This window comes from Camelus bactrianus, chromosome 11, assembly GCF_048773025.1.
Source record: "Camelus bactrianus isolate YW-2024 breed Bactrian camel chromosome 11, ASM4877302v1, whole genome shotgun sequence".
Lineage (NCBI taxonomy): Eukaryota > Metazoa > Chordata > Mammalia > Artiodactyla > Camelidae > Camelus > Camelus bactrianus.
In genome coordinates, this window is record NC_133549.1 from 57,961,522 (window position 1) to 57,984,212 (window position 22,691).

Genomic DNA, 22,691 nt, shown 5'->3' on the forward strand with positions numbered 1-22,691 from the left:
AGGATAAATGTAAAGCAAATGAAGAATTATTTAAGTAGGGAATAAATTGTGGAACTAAGGAACTAAGAACAAAGAAGTTATATGGGCTGAAAAATTGATTTTTTAAAGGGTTAGATAAATTCAATAGCTATAATGAAATTTATTATGCAAAGTTGGGGGCTTGGGAAGTTCACCTTTTTTTTAAATCTTGATGTCTCATACCTGATAGCTACAGCCTCCCATAAAACATACCCAACAACAGCACTATTAGAATGTTGCATTAAACAAATCCTGGGTCTAAGTCACTGTGCAGATTATTTAGGTCTTGTATAAAGTCACTGTTCCTGCAAAAAAATTGCAACTCACTCTTACAAGTAGTTTTCTAGGAAATATTAGCTCAGAAATATCTCTGCCTATACTTACCTTCCTGTTTGTTTAAAAAACTGTTCCTCAAATTCTCTTAAGGCTTTCCGAAGTCTCTTCTTGTCAGCCCTGGTTTCTCGGAGATGATCGAGAAGTACAGGCCTGTGTCAGGTAAAACACGTATTTGCCATTAGTGAGCTCCAGCGTAACTGATTATCATGAGCTGATTGACCTGTTTAGCAAAAGTATATTATGATGTAGAAATGTTCTGCCTACAAGAGTGTCTTCTGAGTAAGTTTGGCACATGTAGAGCCTGACCAAGGGAGCACATCACAGAGGAAATAACTTGATGAAAACAATGTCATAAGAAAAGAGAAAGGACAGACAGGAGGCAAGTGGACTGAGTCCATTATAAAAAATAATGAGAGTAAAGGACATATGAACACATGAGGGAGAGACAGACATTCTGGAGGAATACTCATCAGTACTTGGTGACAGACTAAACTTAAGAGGCACATGAGGAAGAGATTTTAAAGAAAATTCTACCCTTCATCTAGTATAGAGAGAGAATGGCAAAACCCTTGGGAATGAAACAAAGAGCCAAAGAAAAAAGCTGTAATTCTGTTGCAGGTTCTACTCCATTCTCCTAAGAGAGAAATTTAGAGCAGGAATTTTCATCTGGGGAACTTATATCTGGTTTCAGAAATGTTGTGAACTTCCTTAAATTATATATGCACATTTTCCAAAAAGAAAAAGATTGCATTGCTTTAAAAAAAAAAAAGTCCAACACCCAGCAAAAGTTAAGAATAGCTGTTTTAGAACTGCCAGCAAATGAAGGGAGGGAGGAAGATTGATACTCTGCTTCCAAACAGGTCACTCTTCCCTGAGCTAAAATTGGGGTACCAACTGATACAAGCACAACTCAAATCTCAGCTTACAACTTAGTCCTTGGTCTTGCCTCCTTATTTGTGGGGATTCCATCTCTATCTTGGGGCATACACTCACTACAATATAATACACGTTAAAGAAAAATCTCGTAATCTGGCCTATAATACACAAACCAAAGAAGGCCAAGTGATCAAGAGGAATGCCAGCTACTGAATAATGGTTAACAATAATGATAATATTAATGAATAGCCAAATAGCTCCTGACTGAGGGGCCATTAGGATAAAAAGGTCAGCTCATTTACTTGAGGCCCAGTCTGGAGAAACCATTTTATCTAAATGGAATAGATTAGGATAAGGCCCAGTCTGGAGAAACCATTTTATCTAAATGGAATAGATTAGGATAAAGGCCTTGACAGCTGTGGACCCAACACTGGATCCCAGTTCCTTTTGGTCCAGCATTTTCAAAGGGCAACTCTGCTTCGCACGGCACCAAGCATGACACTGGAGCCAGACCCCGCTGAAAACGTGCAACCGTAGCAAACTGAACATGAGCATTCATGACATCTTCAGGATCTGATCAGAAGCCTTGGTTCCTCGTGGCTTTGTTGTCCCTATTTTTCTGGCAAGAGGATAGATAACCAGATTGTGCTTTTAAGGCTTCTCTCTGGTAGACAGTATTTTTAGAGAGTTTAATAGCTCTTCTGAATTTTGTGTGCACATATAAGGTCCCCCAGACCAGAGGAGTTAAAAGGAAAACTCCACACTTAGGATTCACACTCACATGGTGGCCTCGTGTAAATTGGACATGGAGAGGGCTGGCTGTTTGATTTCTTTCTTTTCATCTGGCAGCAGGACCCTAACAGGCTCAGTCTCACTAGGGTAGGTGAGGTGGTCGCCAGCAGGGAGGTGGGATGCTGGATTTGGCAAAGAAGGTTGTGGGCTTCCCTGTGGACAGTCTTCATCAGAGTCTTCTTCCTCCTGCTTATCATAGGAAGAGTTAAAGTCACAAAATGCTAAGTGCCTCTTGAGGAAGCAAGAACAGGAAGGGGAACCGTAAACAGACATCATGAGAACAGTGACCTCTGTGCCTACTGAGAACCCACAAGGAGGCAACCAAGAGGAGCCCTTGCTCAGTTGCACCAAAAAAACTTGCAGAAGTTAATGAGCCAAGCAGCAGCCATCCTGGGCTAAAACGCTCACCAAACCCAGCTCTCTTCGCTGGGCTAACGAAGGCGTAGACGTCTGGAAGGCAGTCCGGGCTGGGCCGCAGTGCCTACTAGTTCTCCCCTTTCACCCAGACCCCTGGGCCCCAGCTTCGTAACAGTGACATGGGTTGGACTGAGATGGACTACAGACTCTGTCATCCAGAAATACCCACAATCAAGTTCTATGTGGGCCACTTTCAGATACAGAGGATACTCAGAAACTTGAAAAATTCAGGGAAGAGCTCTACAAAGGCCAAAACAAAATGGAGTTACTCCTTAACCTGTTCTGGTAATGCTTATCACAACCAAAAGATGTTCTTGCAAGGAATCAGTATCGTCTTTATCTTTAGAATTGTGGAAGTCTAAATGTACTATAGTATACTTAAATTCATATTTGTTAACACTTATTTCTTTTAATACTGATATCTTGAGCAAGTGTCTGTTTTAATATTGATGGAGTAGGATTTGTGGTGTTTTTTCTAGTTCTGTATTCCCATAAATCATTCTTTATTAAAAACAGTCTAACTCAATTTCCACATTCATATTTTCTAATGCAAAAGATCTACTTATATCTTGCACAGTGATGGTCAAATGGTATCAAAGACAAATGTTGCATTATATTAAGGAACATATTAAAGGAGAAAAAGTAACAACACACACAGAAAGTCTCTGTTTTGTCTAGCTCTGCTGTAAATTAGATAACGCCAAACTATAATCTATTTTATTCTCCTCACCCAAGCAATGAAAGCAAATGTTAAAACTGGCTTCAAAAACGGAGTTGCTGTATATTCCTATTTGGTGACAGTTTTATCCGTCACTGTTAAGCACACTGTTGGGGCTGAGGGAGACCACATTTCTACTTTTTGAAATAACAGCTGGCCTTGTTGGCAGCAAACAGTGCCAAGAAGGCGCCTTTATAACTGTCCCTAGCTAAACACCAGTACAAGCACAAGGACAGGTTTCCAGTTAATGCAAGTATCTTGACTTACAATTGTTGGGATAAGGGAAGGCGTGGACAGGATTTGCTTGATAATTCTGTATCGGTCATAAAGAGGCTTTATGAGGTTCTTGTCTTGCTTAGTCACCTGGAAAACATGAAATTAATTATTGTTCCTTTCTCAAACAAGAATGAAAACATGTCAGTATTTCTAGCAGGCCAAAAAAAAAATGTTTTGAGGCCTCAGAGTAAGGGTAATAATACTCTAATGCATCGGTAATTAGGAAAAGGTAGGTCAGTCATTCATAAGATACCATATACATTACATGCCAGTTTTCTTCGAGGAAAGGTTTCTTAAAGAATAGGTCCAAGTTTAGAAAGATGTGTCTACAGCTTTCTGAAGGAGTCCACTGTTTAAACAGTGAGGAGCCTGTTCTTTAATTACTTTTTCATTCTTAAAAAACCAATGGGTGATCAAGATCTATCCATTTTTCTTCTGACACATGCATTTTATCTGGACTTTCAAGGTTGTATCCACAGACGCCAACCTTGTCCAGGTCTTCATCTCTACATGCCTGGATTATATGCTAGTTTACTGGCTCAATCTGACATAAACTAAATACTTTGGATAAAACCTCTGAGTTCTCAATTTCCTACCTATACGACAAGTTAAGTTGGAGTTAAAATTTCCTTCTGACCAAAATATTTAATAACCTCTTGGTCCACTGATGCATTCTATTACCCCTCTGTTCTTTGACTCATCCCTAAGCACACTTTATAACATGTCACAATGTACATACAATTTTAAGGTTTCCCATTTATCTATTAGTCATCTATTTACCTACCTACCTACCCCTACCTCTCCATCCAAAATTACCAAACTCCTCTGCTTGCCTTGGTTTTCCTCCCTGAGGTGTATCCTGTGTTAATTTTCTACATATTTACTACACACCACCTCCTTTTCGCTCCAGTCCAAAGGTTCTCCCTTGGCAGGGAGTGGGGAGGGAATGGGAGAAACAGCGCAGAGCATAATCTCAGGTATCTTTCCTCAAAGTGCACGTGCCCAAGTGTCTTGAGTCTGCTTCCAGATCCGCTAAGAGAATCTTGAGGGAAAAGAAAATGGCTCCAGCGTGTGTATTTTTAAAGCCTTCTAGTCACCCCATGCTTCCCGCCCCTGTCCCCGGTGAGGACCGCTCCGGCCAATACTCATCTCCCTCGTCTCTGAACTTCTCCGTGTCTCACTGTCTGGGCCTTAGCTGTTTCCCGTGTTTCAGTCCTATCTCCCCAAATAATTTACAAGTTTCCTGAGGACAAAGATTATATCATATACCCCTTTAAATTCTCACAGGATCCAACACGTCCCTTTCCCTACTACCAATCTAACAACCCAGGTTTACATGCAAAAGTACTCTAGTTTTTAATAATCATATAAATTCCACAGGCTATAATCTAAGGTTCTTTTATTTTCAGTAGAAAGAATATTTCTCTGTGGAGCCTTTTAAATATTGGTTAAGTAACCCCAAGAACCCTTCATTTTCTAGCCCCATCATTCCTTAAACATTTTCAGTCATGACACATCTTTACATGAAAATTTTTTTTCTCTCATATATTCCATGAGATTTCATGTATTTCTTAGGTGACAAAGAAAAACATCTCTAAGTTCAGAAAACACTGAAATAATGTTCTTTACTCAGTATCTCATTGGGACATACTCCATAGAGAACACTTCAGAAAATGATGTATGTAACTATTACTGGCATCTCTCTATTACAGTTTGATTTTTGTGATTTTATTTATTTTTAGTGTATTTTCTGGATTCTAGAAAAGCTAAATTTAGTCTTAAAAGAGAAAAAGAAAAGAGTGACCAAAAAGCAACTTAAAATGATGAATGCCTTTAGAGAAAAGTTCCTTCCACAGACACTAGGTGGATGTCAGGGTATGTGTACAAGGTACGCACCCTCTTTCATTTCAATGATTCCATGTTTTTACTCTTACAATCATCACCAAAGCAATCCCCAAAGAGAGATTTGAGGGTTCAATGGCTGTAAGTAGAGGAAACTGTCAAAACTCTAATACCCTAAATGCTTGTCTTCAAGTATGTTTCGACAGGAAGGCAAGCTGCCTGCAGGAGGAGGGTTAGTGGTGAGACCGTGGGCCAGGAGCTGGCTCCTACTCACAGGCCTGTGGAGACAAGCTATTAGGAGGCCTGTGAAGTCAGTCTTCATGCTGGAAAACAAGTCAAGAGGTAGGCTCTGCTGGACAGGTGCCTCAAATCTAAGGGGCTATTCCTCAGCCATGTTCTACTAAGAATCAGAACATTTTGTCCTCTGAATTCAATGGCCCTCTTTTTCTGAAATGCATCCTCCCTCCCTAATTCTGTATGTTGGTGGCTGACTGTGGTATGTTAGTAGCATATAACCTTTGATTTTTATCTAAATGAAGGAAATAAGGACCATGTTGAATAACCCCAAAGAGCCAGGGAGAGATACCAAGGGAGAGAATGGATTGTCAGGTGTTAAAGATAAATGTAAGGAGATAAACCCTAAAGCTAATTATCCTTACTTCCTGCTCCTCCATTTCTGATGGCATCAGAAGGAATGAAACTTACAGGAGGCTGAGCAAGAGGGGACTGTGCATAGTAGAAAATCTGACATGTTTTGCTGACAGCCTGACAACTCTGTCATAAAAAAAAAAACTCCTGGCCCCCTAACTAGTAGGTCATTCAGATCATCAAGGTGTGGAGTAGCAGTCCCCAAATAAGCTGGCTGTCCAGGCAGAACTGCTGCTGAGTGGCTAGCCCACGTGTTCTTCCTTTCTGGGCTCTGGTCAGGAAGCTGTCTGCGGAAACCTACCATAGCTTAAGTGCTTTAACCACCATGCTCGTCTCCCTTTCTCCCCATTGCACTGGTCCCTCGTATTCTTTCACAGTAAACCACAGAAACTAATAAAAATCATTCGAACCGCCCCCATAAACATGCTCTCTCCTGGAGACGGAAGTAGAACTGACACTCTCCGCTGTGGACAATGAGTGGTGGGAATCTATTACTCTTTAGCTTAAGGGACTAAAGTCCTGCAAAACCTTCCCTGTGTCTAAGTCTCCCCAGTCCCTCACTGAGGGAGACAGTATATGTGGAACAAGTCTGACCATCTGAACTAACCGGTCTGTCAAACAACATGGAAAGTCAATAATGAGCATTATCATACAAAGCAACTGCTGAAGAGAATGGCTTCGTCAATTCTGATTTCTAAGCAGATTGCAGACTAATATTGGCCTTGAAAATAGAGGCCATGAGTTCAGATAACAAGATTCAAAAATTACACACTATTTTTAATTTGGAAAATTATGAAACCTCTGAAACTTCATTCTTAATATGCAGAATGAGGATCGCTTCTAATTATCTTACGTAAATGCCTCTGGCACAGAGTCAGGGGCCCTAAATGTTATCTAAGGTATCAAGCTAGTTGATCTGAGGGTACTGTCAACATCGTACCTTACTAAACAAGGAATACTATGGTGCTATTAAAGAATAAATTTCAAAAATAAAAAAAATGAGAAGCTGTCTATGACTTGATATAGAAAGCTATCTGGAATATGCAAAATGCAAAAAGGAGACATAATTACAAAGACTGCTCTGCTACCTTTGCTTAAAAGGGGCAAATTAAGAATGTATATTGATACTCTCTGATATGCTTTGTATAGAAACTCCAAAAGAAGACAAAAAACATTAATAACAAGAGTTACCTGCTTGGGGTTGGGAGACCTCAGAACTGGAGATGGCAGACTGGGTGGGAAGGAGTCTTTTTAATGAGTAGCCTTTTATATATTTTTTTTTTTTTTACTATGTGAGAAAGTATTACCTAGTCAGAAAATTAAATTTTTGTTTAAAGGAACTTCCCATCTAGGAAGATGGATCTTCCTTCTGGTGCCCTTTACCTGTAAGTCTCCCCTCACTCTAATGCACAACTCACTAATCAGTTATTAAATTTTTATTGGCTTAAAAAATAAAATGAATTATGATGTTTTTTTAAAAATCTGCTTTTCTCCTCAAAGATGCTGCAGCTGATGAAGGGCCAGAACAAGTAACTGCCACTACTGTGGTAATTCGTGCCGTGCACCTGACCCCACCTACAGTTCTTGGAAAGGACCATAGAAAGGGTATATATGCCAGTACCAATTCAGAATTTTCAAAAGAAAAAGACAAATAGGCACCACAATCAGACCTAGGGGATGACTCATTCATTTCTAGCGCTCAGCAGATACTCTGCGACCCAGAAGTGATTATCTCCCTAAATCAACCCTAGGTGACAGAGGAAGATTACTCAGCAGCAGGGTCTGAACTGACGAGGCCACACTGCAGGACTTCCCAGCGTCAGTGTGGGCTCTGACTGAACACCAAATGCAAACATTTCAGCAAGAGTCATAATAAAGGTCTCTCCAGAAAGAAATAACTCTTCATCTTGGAAGCTTTAATATTTAATGCATTTTCAGCAGTAAAGCAAAGACCCCAGATGAAAAACATCTGTCAATTTGAATTTAAAGAAATAGGACCTAATGAGATAAACTCAAATGCTAACGAGCTCACTGAGAAGCCAGGAATAATACAAGCCATTGTGGGAATGTATTATCCTCCCTTTCCTTCTGCTGTGTCTTCTGGACTCCCCCCCTCCCCCCAGGAGCCACCCAGTAGCTGCTCAGCCACTTCACGCTTCACCGTGTTAGCCTCTCCCAGGAACAACACTGCGGTGGAGGACACTGAGGCACACGTGCTCTACAACCAATGCTCTCTACTCCAAGGGCCGAACTGCAGCCTCCTGAAGAGACATTAGGTTTATCTGAAGGGGCTTCTGACTCTTACTAAACAGTTCAACAGGTATTTCATTTAAAATAGAAATAAATTTCCATTTACACAAAGATGACTTACAAGGAATGCAGAGATTTTTCTCCGATCTTCAGACTTGCATTTGCATATTTTTACTTGACTTAGGTGCCTTCATAGGGTAATCGACCTTCCCAGTTTTCCCAGGACTGAGGCTTTTTGTGGGCCATGGAATACTCAGTGCTCAAGTCAGGAAAGTCTAAGGAAGCCTAGGATGGCTGATTATCCTAGTCCTCAAAGATCTTACTATGCCCCAAACAGACCCCACTCCCACACTCAACCTGCTGCTCCTCCGGTTTCCCCCGTCTCCGTAAGTAGATCCATCATCCCCTTGGTTCTTCCTTTCCTTCACTCCCTACCATCCAATAATTCAGCACGTCCTTTTGATTCTATATCCAAAATATACTTTGAATATGTCTACTTCTTTCCATCTCCAAGACCACCATCCTAGTCCAAGCCACCCATTTCATCCTCCCTTTTCCAGTCTTCTCTCCTCTGATTTATTCTCCACACAGCAATCAGAAAGATCTTTTAAGCATAAAGCACACCGTGTCACTTTCGCACTTACAACCATTCAACAGCTTCCCAATACTTTCAGTGGCCTAAAAGGTCCTGTGTTATGGGCTCTGATCTACCTTTCTGACTTCATCTCATGCTACCCTGTGTTCCAGCCCTCAGACCTGAGAATTCCAACCACAAACAAGCTCCTCCTTCAAGGCCTCCAGGCTTGCAGTTCCCTCTGTCTAGAATGCTTTTTGCTGCTCTCTTGGCCTGCTGATCCTTCTACATTAAATGTCACCTTATTGGCCTTCCTAATCACCCTATATAAAGTAGAAACCATGCTCATTATTTTCTATCATATCATCTGTTTAATTCTTTGCACAGCACTTATCAAAATCTTTAATGATTTATTGGGTTATGTCTTGTTGTGTCCCAACTCCCAGAAAAACATGAGCTCCATGAAGGCAGTGACCCACATCACTTCTCTATCTGGCTTATTTTTTGTATCTAGCATGTATTGTAGCTCACAACACAAGGCACTCAAATCTTTCCGCAAATGAATGATTGCCAACAGTCACCAGGCACCTCCCTTGAGTGTCACAATAGTTATATAAATAGGTATTATCTATACTTTACAGATGAGGAAGTTGTGTTTCCGAGAATTAGTTCGTTTAGCAAGTGTTTATGATTAGCAAGTGGCTTGTTCAAGGACTGAGTCCTGCTCTAAGTCTATTACACCAGTCCCAACTCATCCCTCTCTGCCCTAATCAATTGAGGAGAACACAGAATTAGGACCTGGGTGTTCATCAAGTTGCTTGCATAGATGTGGTCAAAGTAACTATAAAATACAGGAAAGACCATCAGAAGCACGGAAGGATGGAAAACCACAGATATGCCTGCATATGAGTGTGTTTACACACACTCACCCTCACAAATAAGTCATCTACTTACTCACTGACTATCACAAAAGTCTAGAATCTCTAGGGGTGGGAGGAGGGAGACAGGTTGGCTGAGTGGATAAAAAATCTTCTATTTACTCGTCAAAACATATATTGGTTATTTTTAAGTCTAAAGTATTTCACAAAGACAGAGATGGCCAAGGGTCCATTTCTACTTGTAGGTCACATGTACCAATGTAAATGACTTGACCAGGGGTATATGGTGAGCCTTCTGGGATTTGGCATATGTTCCACCTTATGATTAAGACTAGATAATGTAAAGCCAGCATTCTTCTCAAGAAGACTTCATTTCAAAGTTAGTTATGCTAGTTTGTTCACTCATCTATCCATTCACTCTGCAAACATTTATTCAATACCTACCACGTAAACACACTGCAGGATCATGAGCAATAAACAGACTAAACTCAAGAAGCTTAAAGTACTGTAACATGAGAGACAGAAAGTGGCACACAGCATAGTTAGAACTGAGACAGGGCAGCTGCAGATTACTCAAGAAATAAAAGGCAGCCACACCACTCTGAGCGTTCTGACAGGAAGGACCACAAGGAAGGTTCCATGGCATAAGTGAAATGTAAGCATGGATATGCAGGATGAGGAAAGATTAACTAGGGAAACATGAAATCACTTCACAATCTTTTTGTAAAAGATAGTAAATCTCTTTGAGCTCCAGGCTCATGTATCCAAAACGTGTAACTGAAAACTCTACCCAGGCGTCTCGCAAAGATTTCAAAACGATGATGTCTAAAGCTGAAGTCTTTAGTCATATTACCTAATAATCCTCAAGAAACCCTAAACTCTCCATTCTTGTCATATAAAATACCAAACCACTTCCCTTACTATTTATACCTCATCCCTGCTTCATTTTGTACATAAAACATACAGTAAAATGAGATGGTAATCCTAGTCTTGGATTCATTTGCTAACTTACAGAGGGAAACCAGGGGAGAAAGGGAAGTGATATATCCTCGTGTCTTTACCATTTGTTTCCCATCAACATGCAACACACTCTCCTCCAGAAAGGCAACATCCTGGAATCATGCGGCAGCACCCTAGGTCACAGCTAATAATCCACTAGGAACTCACCTGACTGAAATTTCAGAGCCAGTCACCTAAAGATGTTTATGTGGTACCTAAGTGCTCTTACAAATTGGTCAAATCATGATCTCACTGGCACGATGTGGAGTGCTGGGCCCTGTGAAGGTTAGCAAGGTACCTTAGAATCCTCCTGAGAAGGAAGCTGCTCCCTCTTCTCCTTCAGGCATGTCAGCACAGCATCTGGAGTCTCCTCTCCAGAGGAGCTTGGCTCAGGGCCCGCAGCTTCCGGCTTCCCGTTCTCTCTGGGGACTGCGGCTTGCTCACAGGACAGGTTTCTAGGTGGGCCTTTGGGAACACTTCCTTGTTCTGACAGCTTCAGCTTTAGTTCTAAGAGAATTGCCACAAGTTATCAAGAGAGGGAGGACTCACTGGCCCTAATAAGAGCAGAGAACCTGAGGACTCCCCTCCCCTAACACCAAGATGGTGGAAATGAACAGTGCTGATGACGGCTTTCCATGGGGCAAGGGCAGCCTCAATAACTGAAGCCAGCAACACAGGCTCCCAGTCAGACGTGAAGAGAGATGGCTCTTGAGGCTGGGATCTCATGGAGGGGAGGATCATGTGTGGGAGTAACTCAGTGGTTTAGAATTCAGAGGAGCTGTTCTGGAGGAAGACCAGTGGTACCTGGCCCCAAAGTTTTCCCCTGCTATCTACCACAGCACCTGAAAGTCTGCACTCAAGATCCATTTACTTGGGTTTTGAAAGTTGTGCAGTCAGTAAGAGCCTCTGTGGAAATGCAAGTGCTTCTGGAAGGCATTACACATGCAGACATCTGAGGATATGCAGGAGGGATGGGAAAGGGGAGACGGAAGTGCCAGCCCCAGCTTGACAGATTTCACAATTTTGTCTAATGCCAGTATTTAGAATCTGGAAATCACCATTATTGCAATGTGGCTTTATAAAAACCTATAGAATTAAAAATAAAAAGGCCACCTGGGAGTTACCAGGGAATTACAAGGGACTGGTCGTTGGAATGAGGCCATTTATATTGATTTCTCAATTACATAGCTCATTCTCTTTGTTTGATGTTTGTTTTCCAGTTAGACATTGGTGTGGTGTTTAAACACTACACATTTTATAAACCTGCCACATCACTGTAGTTTAATACCACTGATTAATATTCCTTTCCAGTTCTTTATCGCAATCCTTTTAGAAATGTGGGAAAACTCCCATATCTCTAAGTATTGAAATAAGAGTTAGAGGGAAGAAGAAAATATATATGTATTTATTTTTGGTAAATGACCACAGTCCCTAAAAACAGATTTTAGAGTTAATGAATCTTCACACCACCATCTCCAGAGAGACAAAGAAAGAAGAACACTGGATAAGGAGGCAAGAAAACAGGTTTTACTCCGAGCTCAGCACCTCCCAGCTACGTCACCTTTCCCTCTCTCTGGACACAAATGTCTTCATCTGTGTAGTGGGGTATGTGGAGTAAATGACTGCTCAGGCCTCTTCTGTTTATAACATCCAAGAATCCAATAACCCAGGGAAGTGAATTCTCCACACACTGAAATGTTCCTGGCACTGAAGTGAATCATTCCACCTGGGAATCTGGAATTCCCCAGTCTCTTCACAGGGGGACTTATTAAAAGGCATTGAACAATGAAGGGGACTCTTTACTCCTTATTTCAAGATGGGGCCTCCAGTCTAGGCAGGAGACAAAGTTAAAAAGAACACAGGTAGAAGAGAATCAAAAACTCCTTGGAGCACATTATCACTGTTTTAACTGCTTCCTTTATGAGAAAGGAGACCCTTAGCTGGCATTTACCTTTGAGCTGCTTACGACCTTTAGCCAAATCATTCATCCATTTCAGGACTTCAGGATTAGATGTCTTGTCACCATGTGAAGGCTGAGAGGGAGGGGAAAACGGGGGTGTAAGGGGAGAACGGAGGGAAAGGGAGGGAGGGAGGAAGTGGGGGAAAGAAATAGAGAAAAGGAAAAACAAAAATTTTACACAACTGAAGCAAACAAAGATAGTTTAGGGACATATAAAGCTGGGAGAGAAATTCAGGCGTGAAATTTGCAGCTGATGGAGTTGCCTCTGAAAAACACAGTAAACATTCTTGACCTCCTCCACTCTTTCATCCTTGCCATGGACGTCATGTCTAAACACGCCTGATCACCCAGCAATTTTTACATTGTCCCAGCCATGCCAATGCCCACTCCAGTCTAACTCTCAATCACCTTGTGAGCTACCCACACCCAACACCCCACTGCCAGTCCATTCTTTCTGTCAGAGTAGACGGCTGCATGGATGCAAACCAGTGCTTACTCCCTTGCCTCTGATCATGACCAATGACTGCAACCCGCCTGGGGAACACTCACCACCTGGACACCTTAGCCCCAATCAGTCATATCCTCCAAGCTGAAGAAGAGAGATCTCAGTATCTCTAAAACCTGACAATCATCTGAGAAGTCAGTATGTCAGGGGAACCCATATTTTTACTCCTCTCACTGTCTATAGACTCAATATCCTACTGGGCTAACATTAAAGTAAAACTTAACCTTTATTTCAGTGTGAACTTGGGCAAATTATTTAGCCTCCCCATGTCTCAGTTTCATCTACCAAGTGAGGATTATAATAGCATCTCTCTCACAGGGTTGCTTTGAGGGATAAATTATTGAGTACATGTAAAACACTGAAAAGAGTTCCATGCATGTGGTTAACACTGTAGCTATGCTAGCTACAATTAAACATACTATTATTGTCATTATTATTGGCAGAGGTGCAGTGGTAGTAGTGTTACTATCAGACCTTCAAAGGAATAGTGAATTAGGTTTTCACCAATAAACATACATGTAGGGGTTTGTATGTCCTACCAAGTAGCTAATCACACATGGATGCGGCTAAAAGAATGTATTTTTAATTTTAGAAGGATATGACTCTGTTCATACAAATCATTCACCGTGATTTCTGGATTTCTTTTCAGAGCATAAAAGTGAATTTTCTACAGAAAAGAGAAGCTAGGGGAGAAGAATAGCCAAAACACCTAGCCTGCACCCCCACAGAGCAGCAGGGAACTTTTTTAAACAAGCTGTGGCCATGCAGGCTCTGGAAGATTAGTGGCTACTGTGAATTGGGGATAAAAGAGCTATACAGGAATGCTCAGGAAGACATCATGAACATCCTAACAGTGCCAGAAAAGTGTGCATTGTTAGTGACGAGGTCTGGGGGCTCTGCCATGTTTAAGGATCCACTAAGTATAACAGCAAGCTGTTGCTGAGAGAGGTATAGGGAGAGGAATGAGTTCCTCTCAAATTCAAAAGGAAAAACAGTGCTTGTGTGACAGGATCACCAAATGCACATGGGATTAGATATTTAAATTATGAAACACAAGACACGGTTCTGTCACTTCTATAGTGATGTAGAAAACATACATTTTAAATTCAATGTGGAAAATAAGACTGAGGGAAAATGACAGTGATTTTTTTAACCCTAGGGGAACCCAGAAGGGAGACTGGCTTCCGGGAGGGAAGCGCTGGTTTCAGGACCACGGACAGTGGCATGGGGGGCACACCTCCAAACTGCTTTGCCTGGTCCTACCCATGGTCTGCGGGAATGCCGCACTGTACTACTTCCCTGATACAATGTTTAGCACTTTGGTTTTAGGTGCCAGTCTGGTTATATGAACAGTCACTGTTTTACATTTGGTTTCTCGAAATCCTCACAGAATTCTCCACTCTGATCTGAAAACACATTTTATTCTCTGGAACGTATTGTTTTCACTGGATATGCTCCACAGAGTTAATGCCATCTTTTGAAATACCATTAAAAACAAAAACAACAAAAACCTAAGACCCTCTGCCAGTAACCACCAATGAAATAAGCTTTCACTACTGCAAACAGGACTTAGTAGAAATTTAAGGTTGAATTTTCTGACAAAACATTGTAAAGCCTGAAATCATTTTCTGAAATAAATTTTCTATTTCCCTACTCTGGAGGGAGCTTTCAAAAGAGGTTAAATCATGCTCACAAGGAAGGCAGCTCTCAAATCACATGGAAAGTTTTCACGTACAAACTGTGGATGGAAGGCTTGAAGAAGCCTTCTAACTACCGAAATGAAATATTTCACTTTAGTAGACCCTAAGGGCCATAACCCAAAGGTTACAGTTTAGATTTTGTTCAATGTAATTAAAATTGAAGTTCTAAATGACATAATTGAGGGCACCACTGGACAGAATCTGTGGTCTTCCAAAGACAGTTCAAAAGACACTTAGATTTGAACTGTCTTCCAAAGACAGTTCAAAAGACATTTAGTAATGAAAAGACCTGAGTTGTTACCTTGGCTAGATCAATTCTTTGCTGTGTGAACCTGGGGAAGTCACTTCCCTTCTCTGGGCCTCAGTTTCTTCTATGGTCAAGCAAGACTAGCTGATCCCTTCTAATTCTAACACCATCTAATACTACTGGAAGAGGATACCTGGTTGAAATAGCCTTAGTTAAATGTAAAGTCAATTGTAGGGAATAAACATGGTTTGGGATAGGAAAGTGAAATGGTCACATTTAACGGAGAAGGAAAGATGTATATTGTACCAGGGCATCACGCTAGCACAGAGGCCCAGCAGGAGCTCGGATTCAAAAATTAGCAGCGGGTGCTATTAGTTCCACAGTCAGGCTGCCAAGAAGGAAAGCCATACACACAGCAACCAATTAAAGCCCACTGACATGTCAAACCTCTAACCACAGCCTGGCACCCAGACAGGAAGGATGAAGGGAAGCCCCATTTCCTGAGACATGGAAGGCTCTGATTACACCAAAGATTTTCACACACACAGAAGCAGTGAACATGATGGCTTCTTCCTTTACTGCTCCCAAATCCATCCATCTGCATGTTTAAGTGTGTGGACGTGTAACTTCTCTGGCTCTAAAGCTTCTCTAGACAAAAGCAGGGGGTGCCAGGAGAAATTCTTTCCTAAAATAGTTAGCTGCTGGGTGGCTATTTAGCTGAGAGAAATAATCCAGGGTCTGTGGCTGCAGGTAGAAAAATCCAGTGGAAAATGTGTACAATTTTATTTTTTGACAAGCAGAGGCTGCCATGGGATAGCCTGTTCAAATATCATTCAAACAGATTAAAAAGTTAATAATATCTAGGACTACTTATCTATCTCCTTTAGCCCAAATTGTAATAAGCATTATATATGCACTCCCTAATTTAAAACTCACAAACTTAAGAAGTCACTACTAATATTAACTCCACTTTACAGATGGGTAAACAGACTCAGAGAGGTAAAGAAACAAGTCCAAAGTCACAGTTTCCTAAGTGGCTATGCTGAATTCAAATACAGATCAGTCCGATTCAACAGAACTGCTAGGTAGGAAATACTACCATGCCCTGGGAAAGGAGCCCCTACATGTTACTCTGCAGTTTCCAATTTGAGGGCATCACAGATCCAATAACACTCCAGCAGCAAACAAAGAAAACCAGCTTCTCTCAGGGTATCTGGAGCTTTCAAAATGTGGACACTTACTCCTCCACCGCAAAACCTACTCATCTGTAACCACCCCACGCCTGAGCTGACAGAACACAATTACCTTAAGAAAGTTACGTCTATGCTGGGCCTCAGTTTCCTTTCCTGTAAAATAAAGGCCTGGACTCAGGATGTCTTGAGCCCCCTCCTGCTCCATAACAGACAGTAAGTAGCTCTGATTGCCTGGCTTCAAGGAAAAGAGAAGCCTTCAACACCCTGACTAAGGCTGTCTAGAGAGCCAATCTGATTTTTTTTTTTTCATTTGGCAAAGTTAAAAATCACTCCCTAATATCCCTCTTTTAATGAATCTGAAACCGCTGTGTGAGACACAGGGTAGGAAGAACAGAAACCACCCACTCTCACCTCCCTCCTCAGAACTTACCCGCACACCAGGAACCTGCAGATCACCTCTGTACTAAGTGCTTAGTGAGCCTTTAAATATTTCATGATGGATGCAACATTATTCCCTGTTCTCTTTCATTCTAATAAAACAGCCCAAGCTGTTCTGGGCCCTCTGCCAAATACCCAATATCTTCATGCAATTCTACATGGATTTATGATTTCTCTCTATGCCATGGTCACTACTGGAGAAAATAAATAAAACTAGCACTGGCCATCAGGACACTCACCTCTGACTCTATCATTTCTTTTTTTAAATTTTTTATGTAAGAAAAGAAAAGGTTCCTGACTGCAACCCTACAGCACCAGCGTGAAGCCTGGTGTCTCTGACAGAAAAGGATGGGTCAGGGCTTGTTCTGAGAGACCTGAAGAGGTGTCACTAGATGCATCTCTATCCATCAACCAGAAAGTACTTTACTGTCAAAAAAACCCACTCTCTCCCTCATTCTGTTCCATATTTAGAGATTCTGCCCTTTGGGCCCTGAGTAGGTTCTTATCAAAATGCCAATGAGAAAAGGTTAAAGAAAAAATAAGACCATCATCCAAAAGCTTAAGGAGGGATCAATAATCAAACAGCTTGGACAGGGCTGTAATCTGTTACTAGGACATATCTTAGCGGAGATCAATTGGCAGCCTGCGTGGACAAGACGGATGCAGGAGGGAAACTCGATTTACGATGGGTCTTGGGTTGGCCAATGGAAACCGAGCCGTCCCCTGGCACAGAGAGGCACTCAGGAAGGGAGGCAGAAAAGCCCATACACCTGTGACACGATCCACTCAGTTCAAACCACAGCACGGGGTCCTTACCCGGTATTTCTTTTCTTGTTCAAATTTTTCTTCAAATTTCCTAATTTTCCGCTTGAGGCTCTGGATGTGCTTGGTGAGCTGAGTAATGGTCTGTGGCTCCTTGCCATCACCACAGCTGCCCCGTGAAGAGCTCCGGGGCCTGTGGAGAATACAGGGAGGGAAATAATCATCAAAACCATGGTCTTCCAGTCAACACCACGGCTGGTCTACCAACCAAGCCTCCTGGATTCTCACAGAAGTCCAGAGGGCAGTTCATTATTTGACCAGTCCACTGGGGTAGTATTTGCTCACTAGTGGAGACCCCTGATCACAGCACTCATTATGGGCAAATGTCATCAGGGACTTTAGTCTACAAATGTCAGAATATTAGTCTAGGAAATGCATTTCCTACAGCTTGGAGGAAACCAATTTCAGACTAAATCAAGACAGTCCTGTTGTGCTATTATCCTCAGTAAGTTGCGTAAGCCCCACTTAGCAACATTTTCAAGGGAGATTTAAATGAGTAGTTAACTTTTCTTGGTATAACACAGGCTTTGTGAATCTGATGAAAGGAATAGAGCTCCTCTCCAGAAAATGAATTCACTTTCTCACTTGACACACTGTGCAATAGCAATAATTCTCTAACTCCCTCAAGTCCATCAGTAGACAGCCCATGGACTGAGGTTTGGATAAATTCATGAATAGCAAGAGTTATTAAGGAGAAACTAGGAATTCCCTGCACATATTTTTAGTCATAGGAGACTCATTTTTGCATCAAAACTATTTGCAAAACTTCAAAAAAAATAAGAGCACATGGTTTCACATTTATATTTTTGTGTGGGGGAGCTATTGCAAGCTACCACTTTTATAGAATCTAAGACTAAGCGGAGATGGACCACTCCCAAGTGTTGCCAACCACAAAGGCCCCTGTTGGACATGGAAATACTTAGTGAGGTAACCAAGAATGATACTCCTGGTATTTGCATGCACGTATACTTTAAGATTCTGGTCATCTCACCAAAAACATTCCAACATGTGAGCCCCAGGGCAGCCTGCGTCTCGAGACCATTTCCTCCTGAGACAGGAGGACTGAAACAGCACTATTCTCGACGTGAAAGTACACTGGTTTTTTGCCATTTATTGCTCAGGGCTTGCAGTTGCATTTGGTACATCTGGTAGGCACGTGTGCTCTACTTCAGACACAAACCTCACTGTAGTTTATAACTGCAGTATTTGAAAAACCTTTGTGAAATGAAGACAATAACAAAACAAGATTTTCTTACATCATAAACTGCTGAGTGCTGGGTGGAGAAGGGGCTGATTCGGGGTCTAAGTTGAATCTCTGGCTTTGGCTGAAGATGGAGCATCGCGGTGACAGCAGCGGGTTGTCGCCATCGGTGATATGGGAGAGCAGCCTGCTAGTCTCGGCACCCTGGAGGTCCTCTGGAGCACTGTCTGCTTCAGCCAGCCCATCTCTGTGGCCTGGCACGGGGGCTGAGCAAACAAATACATCACCAAGACTTAGAAGTGACAGAGGGCTTGAGACTGCCATGTTCCTAAATAAAGATCATCAACATCCATTATAATGTCTTGGCTCTTTGTCACTTCTTCTTTCTGGAGACAGGAAAGCCTTTTAAAATACTGTCATGTTTGTTCTCACAGAACTGGGACAGAAATATTACAAAGCCAACACTCATACAAAAATGGAAGCACAAGTTATTTCGGTTTCAGTTACAGAGCCTGCAAAGCCCAAAACTACAAAAATTCTTTGTTTCATATAATTTACATATGTCAGAGAGTATATACAAAATGTTAAAGTGAAAAAAACAATAAAGTAAAATGAAACTGGAGCAAAAGAGGATAGATTATGAGGAGGGAAAGGTATAACAGAATTGCCAGTGAAGAAAGGGAGAGGAGGGAGTAGGGAGGAAGAGAGGGGAGAGGAGTCCTCAGGCAGAAAATTATTCAGCACTCATTAAAAATAATGGAAAACTCTGCTTATCAACATGGGATGATGTTCAGAATATGCTAAATGGAAACCACAAATTTCAAAACAAAATCATGACTCCGTTTTATATAAGAAGTATGCATTTATGCGTACAAAGCAATGCACTAAAAGATCAAAGAAGCTACGGAGCAACTACAAAGCAGGCTAGAATTAGGAATGAATCTATTTCTTCTCCAAAATTTTACGTAGCATTTTATTTTTGGACAAAGACAAAAACCAAGAACCAAAACCTGCTCTAAATCATCTCCCCAGCAATGCAGCTCTCTACCTGGCTTCTCACTGTGATTACTCCCCTTTTAAATGGGCTCAGTATCTCCCTGCCCCCATGGCCAATCCAGAAGCCTTATGCTCCAGAGGGAAGGGCAGTAGAGTGGGGAACTTTAGGACACTGGGTCAGGGTGGCCAGGATAAGAGTCTCTCCGTTCCAGGGCGCTGTACAGAGTGACTCAAGAGACAGCCAAAACAAACTCAGTTTTGCCCAGCAAACAAGTCAGGACAACCCAAGGCTTTCTTTTATTTCTACTACCCTAAAGAAAGAGGAAAAACAGATTTTCTGGGTGAATAAGCAGAATCTGAAAATACTGACAATCCACTTTTCCAAAACAAACATTTATCACAATTTGTACTGGATGAATCTTAATCAGGTTTAGAATGGCTCACTCTCTGGAGCTTGAAATGCAATTTGCTTTGTGCAACAAAGGTCTGATTAGGTCCTCCTGTGTTTTCAGTTGGCTTCTCCCCTGCTGGGCTGTAGGCTGGGAGTGGGGATAACATCTCCTGTTGTAACTCTGGAGCTCACTGACAGCACTTCTGTCAGGGGCTGAGGCTGGTCAGAAATGGACAGGGTCAGGCCTGGGGAAAAGCTGGAGCCAGATGAACGTTGATGCCCAGGCCCAGAGGCAAGGTATGCTGGTGGGACTGACACCACTTGCCACAGGCAACACCCTTACTAAGAAGAATTTATCCAGAAAATGCTGCCATTGTGGCAAGTGCTGTAAGGAGTAATGGGAGTAACAGTTACTAACCAGTAAATCACAGCACACACTAACAATGACCTTCAAAACCCACCAGGAATCATATGAATTCTTCACCAATTCCTTTTCTTAAACTATTAAGCTCTAAGAAGAAATGCATTTTAATTATGTTGCCTGTTTCTGGGCAGTAGCTTTTGGTAAAAATGATGGGGAAGAAACGAATCTTTAGCAAGCACCTGGGATCAGCATATTTCTCCTGAAATGGTAAAGGTCTGAGGCCTTCTACCCTTCAGCTCAGCTGTGGTGTCAGGGTCAAAGCTAACAGGAGTCTCCTGGTGCTGTCTTAGAATGACAAGACAGGAGCACTTGGGTTCCTGACCACATGACTAAAGGGGAGGTGAGGAAAGAGCTCAGCTTCGGAAACCCAGAGCCCTAAGACATGACTCCACAGAATCACAGGCCGGTGTGAATGGCTCTTTCTGAACCACACAGTGACAGCACCTGTAAACTTCCACTTACACAGCAACTGTCCTTTGTGGGCACTCGCATCACGGACCAGTGCTGCCTAATTAATATCCTGACCTGACCTCTCTTCCCCCCAGTTCACCACTGAAGGAAGCAGTGAGCCCCAAAGACCCCAAAGTCACTGTCTAGTTGAAAGCAAGAAACAGTCAAAAAACTGGTAATTAGGTAGGGCCTGAGTTCTCTGATTAAACTCACTGAGTTATGAAGTGGCTTAACTAAATGAGTGAGCACATGTCTGTGTGTGTGCATTTGTGTAGACAGGATTATTGAGCTCCTTGTTCAGAAGGGGCTGGGGTAGATTCAGAGCCAATCATCATTGCTGCCATCCTGGGAACAGAGCCCAGGCCTCCACTTACAGACCCTGCTCCCCAACAGAGAGAAGCTTATGGCAATATTAAACTCAAGTGGCTTCTGGTGGGACCCTGGGAGCACATGGATTTTTCTTCCAAAGGAAGGGGAAGCTTGCCAGGGCCCAACATGCGACGCAGTGTGGTTTAGAGGAGGGTCTGGGAGCCAGGAGTTCAGGTGCTTATACTTTCTTGTGGGGCTCCAGCCAGTTCACTGACCTGTGTGTCCTTGTTTGGACCATCTTTCAGGCTATGACAGAAAAATCAAAGAAGATCTGCTGTACAACATCCAGCCTGTAGCTAACAACATTGTACCGAACACTTAAAAAGTTAAGAGTCTATATCTCATGTTACATGTTCTTACCACAATAGTTTTTTTTCTTTTTTTCCTTTGCATTTTCTGAACTTCTGTAATGAACCTGTCTTAATTTTTAAGGAAGGACAAAACAATAAAAGTTAATATAAAAATTTCAAAAAAAAAAAAAAAAAAAAAAGAAAAAGAAAAGCATTCTTGAGAAGAGAAGTGAGAAACAACCCCAGGGGCAGCACAAGAGAAGGCAAAGATTGTAGTGTGAATCCCAGGTCTACCACCTGTTAAGAGGTACTTCAGAAAGGGTAGCCTTTTTAAAAAACATCAGTTTCTTTAGCTGTAAAATGGGAAAAATAATGGTGCCCGCCTCTCAAGACCAAGTGAGGATGAAAAGAAAAGAAACTGTATTCCCTTCAAAATTTTTGCCATATCCACATAAACCTATTTTTAATATATGTATATATATATGTGTGTGTGTGTGTGTGTGTGTGTGTGTGTGTGTGTATATATATATATATATATAAAATCTTTATTTTAACCTACATTTTTAAAATTCAACTTCATTAGACAATGATGGCCAAGAAACATGAATCTGATGTGCTAGTTAGCTTTTTAACTAATACACTTTAAAATAAATTCCTAATAAAAATAACAACGTTCACCCATGCACCCTCTGTACAACATATTTGTTGAAACACTTAAGATAAGCCATAGAATATGCACAGTAACCAAGAGAACCATCATTTTAACAATTAGTATTATCAAAATAATAAAGTTGAATATTATTTTCTCTTAGTAAGCACCAACCACACTAGGCGTCCTTTTGGGGTTAATACGGGAAACGAGAACTAACACACTCCTCAACATACTGTCCCTCCTACCAGTTCTTATTTATAAGTTAAGAAGAATCAAATCTAATACTTATGTAGTGACTCACTATGTCCTCAATCTTGTCCTAAGAGTTCTTGCAAGTATTTAATCTTCATAACAACCACAGGAGTACTATGAACTCCAAGCAAACCTCAGTACGGAAGGTGGTATGACTACGCTAGCTGCATGCAGAGA

The 22,691-nt window shown here is 41.7% G+C and overlaps 1 protein-coding gene across 6 annotated transcripts in view; it reads right to left on the bottom strand.

Moving 5' to 3' along the window:
- FAM13C (family with sequence similarity 13 member C) overlaps positions 1 to 22,691 on the bottom strand; it is a 114,869-nt gene that overhangs the window by 6,487 nt on the left and 85,691 nt on the right. For 4 of the 6 annotated variants that reach the window (XM_074374045.1, XM_074374047.1, XM_074374046.1 and 1 more), the window contains 7 exons: positions 18,746 to 18,956; positions 17,484 to 17,622; positions 12,576 to 12,657; positions 10,923 to 11,131; positions 3,425 to 3,520; positions 2,012 to 2,211; positions 403 to 504 (listed from right to left, as the gene is read on the bottom strand). In XM_074374045.1, the coding sequence (XP_074230146.1) occupies positions 403 to 504; positions 2,012 to 2,211; positions 3,425 to 3,520; positions 10,923 to 11,131; positions 12,576 to 12,657; positions 17,484 to 17,622; positions 18,746 to 18,956 (1,039 nt within the window). The remainder of the gene's footprint in view (positions 1 to 402; positions 505 to 2,011; positions 2,212 to 3,424; positions 3,521 to 10,922; positions 11,132 to 12,575; positions 12,658 to 17,483; positions 17,623 to 18,745; positions 18,957 to 22,691) is intronic. The other 2 variants (XM_045518792.2, XR_012510235.1) reach the window with 2 other exon arrangements.